A 6,215-nucleotide genomic window follows, 5' to 3' on the forward strand; every position below is an offset into this window, starting at 1 on the left:
CGTCTCACAAGAAACCTACTCTATTTTTTTTAGTTAAATCAATTTATATTAAAATAAATATAAAAAATGAATTTGATTGTAATTTCTGAACTTATCAAATTTGTGAATATATACTAGGCTAACGCTTAATGTATACTTTTTATTATAGAGATAATAAATAAACATAATATATGAATAAAATAAATTTAAGATAAATATACATGTGTGTATATTGAATAGTAGAAAATAAGAGTATATCTCTTGTGAAACGGTCTTACAAAACTTTATCTGTGAGACATGTCAACCATGTCGATATTCACAATAAAAAGTAATACTCTTAACATAAAAAATAATATTTTTTCATGGATGACCCAAATAAGATATCTGTCTCACAAAATACGGCTCATGAGATCTCACACAAATTTTTACCAGAAACTAAATGAGTCTGGGTTCTTTTGAAAATTTTCATGTTTTTTGAAAAAAAAAGGGTTTTAATATTCATTTAATCAAATGAACCCGACCCACACCGTACATATTTGTATAAAAATACAAATATATTTTATTATTAATAAAATTATAATTTTTCGAATATTTTATTTTTGAATATTTTAATATTTAATATAAAAATTACACATTTTTATTAATTAATAATTAGATAAAAATTGGTAATTAATTTTTAATTGAATAAAAATTAATATATTTTAATTTGTGATAATATTTTTTTCTTAAATATTATTAATATAATTTTGAAAATAAATATGATTAATTAATTTTATAAGTTTTTATTTTGTATTTGAAAAAAATATTAAAGAATAAATTTGACATGTTCACGGGCTTGTTGTAGCCAATATTTGGTGGGTCGAGTCTCGGATTTGGCCTAACCCACCTCGACCCGTGGCCATCCCTAGAACATTACCTAGAATATAATGATAGTAAGATTTAATTATAATATATGACTAATTACTAGATATAAATATTTTCAGAACATTGAAAAATTACTATCAGGACTAATGTATTCCAAAACTGCAGAAACAACAAATTTCTAGGCAAAATATAAGCTCCCTTGCACACATGGAGATCAAAAGAGTTTAGATCTTTTCGCAACAAATCGCAAGCAGGATAAATCCTTGCTTGAATAGTGAAAAATGTTTCTGGTGGAAACTAAGAAACCAAAAATCATATATAACATGGTTCTTGAAAACTCATACACCACCTTCCTCCACTGCCCTCTTTCTTTCCTCTTCTTCGGCTTTAAGCCAATTGGCCTAAACATATAAACAAAAAAACACATAAGAGAAGTTAGAAATTCACTTGTGAAAAATCCTATAACTAAAATGCAAATGTGATGTGAAGTTATGCAGGAAAAAAAGAACTCGCCTTTTGGCGTTCAAGTCTAGAGACGTGGGGGCGAATAGAGTTTCCTAGGCTTAAACCACCCCATGCTGCCTGTAACTCTTTCTCCCTAGCCTGTCTTCGAGAAACCGAATACCTGGTACCGTCATCTTGTTGATCTGTAGTAGTTCCCGTTTTTTCCCTCTCCCTCTCAAATCGTGATTTATGCTTGATTAGAATTTGGTCCAGACTGCTTTCACTGCTCTCCATTTCTTCTTTTGTGTCCTTTCGTTTTGGTTGTGTTCCTGTTTGTTCATCTGCACGAAATCTCATCTTCTCCCTTTCCAGCCTAGAGACATGCTTGACCAAGATGCTGTCTAAGCTTTCATAATTTGCGTCTTGAGGAATTTTGGTGCCAGTATTTATGTGCCGCCTGTTTTTGTTCATGTCTACGTTCTCTTTGCCTAATGAATCTCCATCAGTATTCAACAAGAGTTCATTTGACTCTGTTGCATCGGCAACTAAAGTGGCTGTCTTAGTCGCACCATTTATGCGACTTCCTTCGCTTGGTTCGATACTTTTTATGTTTCGTGCTACCTCGACCTCTCTCTCAAGTCTTGTTAACCGTTTCACCAAAAACTTGTCTAGACTAGGAACCTCCACAGCTGCTTCTGTTTCACTGCTAACTGACTCTGTAAGAGGCTTTTGCAATTTCTCGGCTTCTTCAGCCTCCTTCTCAAGCTTTAAATCTGGAACGGTAGTATCCTCTTCGAGCTTTTCTTGAGTTCTAGAACTCGCAATGTCTACCGAAAATTTTTTCTCATCAGTCTGTTTATCCATAGCTTCATTCTTTTCGGCATTTTTAGCTTCTAATACCTCTCTTTCAAGTCTTGTCAACCGCTTGACAAGAAACTTGTCTAAGCTCGGGAGTTCAGCCACAGCTGCCCTTCTCGTCTGAGCGTCTGAAATAGAGTTCCTCCTTGTCATCCTCCCGCCGAAAGAAGTTCTGCTTGAGTCTGTCTTAAGACAAGGATTCTTCACAGTTTTAGCCAAAGCAGCATTTAGCCCACAAGTTGCAACTATAGTTGCAAGAGAAGAAAGTTCTTCTTCTTTTAAGCATCGAAGCCTATCTAACATCAACTCTATAACATCATTTGATTTGAACTTATCAGCATTAAATTCACATTCTGGATTAGATGAAGAATCAGTGTAACTCTCATCCATATCAGGGTTTTCGCTAATTTTATGCAACAGGTCTTGAAATTCATCCTTCTTTATTGAAGGGCAACTCGCAAGCTTAATAAAAGCCGCTTTAACTGCTGCAGCTACTTTTTTATCAACCTCGAATACAGTTTCAAAAGTTGCTGAAACCATATGAGTGGCAGATTCACCTCCTTTCGAAGACACCATTTCTATCTTACAACGATTTTGTGCACAATCTGGTATATCATTCAAGATTACCCCTATTGCTTCCGCTGCTTCAAAGGCTTCGTCAGCAGATTTTTCAGCCTTCAACAATTGAGCTTCTGCTACTTTACTTTCAATCCTGTTGATATAAAGCAATATATAATAACCTCAATGTAATACATTTTCTATGAAGTAGCCCGAAAAGACATGTTACCCAGCTGCTCGAAGTATTCTACACCAAGATGCCTCGATCATGGCAGCTTTTCGAGCCTCCATTGCTTTATCGGAAGCTTCTTTTGTTGCTATCTTTTCTCTCAGTACTTTCGAGTAATGAGGATTTGAATCACCAAGAGTTTCATCTAGAGTGGATTGCATTCCATCCACTTCCTACGATCAAGAGTTCATACATAATAAACCACGATGAAGATACATTGTCAGTAAATAGACCAGTAAATAAGTAAATTAATACCTGCAGCAACTTTAATTTCCTCTTCAAGTAAGGTTCCACTTTTTTGCGGGGAAACCAGGTAAGTGGGGATGTTTTGCGGTGAGGAGGCTTCGCGATCTGGGATGCAAGTTTGTTCAAAGCATTTAAGCTAGACCGCACACTGTCCTTTGTTCTAGTGTTCTGCATAACACATGAAACAGCTAAAGAAACATCATATGAAATTTTTCGACAACTGAGAAGAAATCTATGAGTGAAAAATGCACGCGTTCTTCGAACTAGCCAAGAAACGTAATAAAAAGAAGAGTTGCTAATCTAGAACAGATAGATACTGTAAGAAGATTGAAGTCAATAACAATACATTTCTTACAATCGTGTTTACTTCTAGGTAGGCAAATTTGAATTTTCCCAAAATAAATATAAATTAACTTAAACCATAGAAAGAAACAAGCCAACAATTTGAGTTCGTATAAGTACTCGTGTTCCAAGTCGATTGAAAACTGAATTGCTCAGTTATAACATAAGGCTTATTCATGCATATTCAACCAAATTCATCGCATCACAAATGGTTCAAGAAATCAAAAAGTTTCTTTGAATATCACATCTGTAACCCACTTATTAATGGCCGATGGGTAAGGAGGAAATTTAAATTTGGGAGCAAGTAATAAGGCTACATGAATTTCAGGTGGGTAACAATATAATTTATTTGTTAACTACTTTGTTCTCAAGGCAATATTGTGCTGCTATGGTGCTCCTGGTGCTGGTAATTTCAAGATATGACGACCACTATTTTGGGAAAGCAACACTAAAATGGAATACACAAACCATAAAGTATTCAAACTTTCCTCGTCTATTCAATACTAAAAATCTATCGACACTTTCCTCGTCTATTCAATACTAAAAATCTATCCACACGTCTCATACTTGAGTTTAAACATTAGCAATCTTAAACATCCGAATTTAAGGTTGTATGTCTTAAAAATTCGAACCTAGTGTTTATTTCTTAGAAATTCTGGTAGACAAGAAATTTACAAAATATGACTAGCATTTGAATGTGTAAAAATGCAAAAGCTGGGGTCTATTTATGTAATAGGATGAAGATTTGTGATTCTTTTGATAAATAATGAACCATTTAATAGACAAGTATCTACGGACTCTCTATTCTCCAACACATCATATGCAATGTGCCGCTATTGTATTGAGTAACAGTAAATTAGTGATCAATTTTATAAACCACCAACCACTAACACACTAACACCATATGCCACGAACAAGAAGCCGCCACCGTCACCTGGAGGAGCACCAAAGAACTTTCAGCAGCCCTCACAGTGCACCTCCACTGAGCTCCGGTGGGCTTCGATGAACCTCCGGTCACCATTTTAAGCACCTACTTAATTTTCGATCAAACTTGGGTGTACAAACCCATTTGGAAACCAATTTACAACACTCATTACTCATGGAAAATATATTTGTGCTATGCACAATCACCACTAGGCCAAGAAACAATGTTGACAAATGTTTTCAATTTTTCAGGAATACTTTTTCCAAAAACTGGAGTGCCACCAAAAATAAAAGCTCAAGTCACCAAACATAAAAACTATGCATCCACGATCCAAATACTCAACACTTCGACTAGATCTCAAGTAATATCAGAAAAAGAAATAATAAAACTACTAAGATAATCGATTGGGCCCCAAAAAGAACCGTCTTTCAAGAACCTCTTAAAACCCATCACGAAAAAACTAAATCCTGAAAGAAAATAACTGATTCAGATTTAAAGCTATGTAACGAACAAACTTGGAACAGAAAAGCCCTAATTCGAAAAGGAAAATGAACAGAAACACACCCAAGAAACAATTCGGAGTACCTTCCCAAGTTTAGAAGCAGACATTTTAGATTCCTTGGGACTGTTCTCTTTCTCAGTAGAACTTTCCTTCCTTTGCTTCTCAACACAACCCATATCGATGCAGCCAAGATCCATTCCTTTTTCAGAGTGATGCTTTCAATTTTCTAGGCTTTGACTAACAAAAAAATATCGACAGAGAAAATCAGCCAGGAAAGAAAATGAAAATCCAGAAAATGTTCACTGAATTATTCACAATACGATTCGATAAAAATCCCGACAAAGAGAGAGAGAGAGAGAGAGAGAGAGAGTTTTTTCTTGGGGTTGGGGACTGAAGAAATTTTTGATATATTTTCCTTTTCTGAAACAAAAAGAAGTATCCGTTACGGGCGACTATGGGGGATGTAACGGTCCATTGTTGTGTATCCTGTGGATCCGGTGCAGGGAGCCCTATTCCCCGCTTGGCATAAAAACTTGCCTCGTCTGAAACAGAAATAAGTATCCGTTACGAACAATATATTTTCGGAAGGGTTAAATAGCAGAAATCGTCCCTATTGGTTGAACGATGTTCTCAATGGAGCCCCCTCTTCTTTTGTGTGACTCGAAATAATCCCTGGATTTTTAAAATTTTCCCAAATTAGTCCAGGAGTTAATTGAAACGTTGGGTTTTTTTTAAAAATTAATTTTTTAAAAAATAAAATTAATTTAAAAAATAAGTGTTTATCACGAAACTTGCAGGACGTGCCAGGCACGTGATCGTGTCATATATGGAATGATCCGACTTCTTTGTCAAATATTGTGTGTCTTGATTCGACCGTTAGTTCTAATTTCTTCGGTATGACTTCAAAGCGAAAAATATAAATTGAGGAACATAATGAAATTGTAGAGAAAATCCATGAACAACATCAAATTTAATTACGTTGTTATGAATATGGACGATATTTTTTCAAGAAAGTTGGAGGAATATTCCATTCATATTCCAAAATATAAAGAAACTAGGATGCTAGAAATTGAAAAATATGCAGATAAAATATTAAAAAAATTGAAGAAGCTTTGCTGCTGTTTTGTTGAATGTTTTGTTGTATCTATTCTGATTCTTCTTTCTGCTTTTGTTACACTCCACGGAGCAGTTCCAGCCACATTCCACGATCATCCATGATGCGTCGTGGATCAATTCATCCATCGTGCTTTTTTGTCGGACCAACTATA

At 35.0% G+C, this 6,215-nt stretch overlaps 1 protein-coding gene across 1 annotated transcript; it reads right to left on the bottom strand.

Annotated features, from left to right (window-relative positions):
* Positions 1 to 953: 953 nt before the first annotated feature.
* LOC142554085 (uncharacterized) lies at positions 954 to 5,483 on the bottom strand. Its single transcript, XM_075664712.1, has 5 exons — positions 5,031 to 5,483; positions 3,188 to 3,346; positions 2,933 to 3,105; positions 1,357 to 2,857; positions 954 to 1,244 (listed from the first exon to the last, which is right to left on the bottom strand). Exons 1-5 carry the CDS (start codon positions 5,142 to 5,144, stop codon positions 1,182 to 1,184), a joined length of 2,010 nt encoding a protein of 669 aa, XP_075520827.1. The 5' UTR covers positions 5,145 to 5,483; the 3' UTR covers positions 954 to 1,181.
* Between the last annotated feature and the right edge of the window lie 732 nt (positions 5,484 to 6,215).

The sequence above is a fragment of the Primulina tabacum genome, chromosome 8, assembly GCF_025594145.1.
Source record: "Primulina tabacum isolate GXHZ01 chromosome 8, ASM2559414v2, whole genome shotgun sequence".
Taxonomy (NCBI): Eukaryota; Viridiplantae; Streptophyta; class Magnoliopsida; order Lamiales; family Gesneriaceae; genus Primulina; species Primulina tabacum.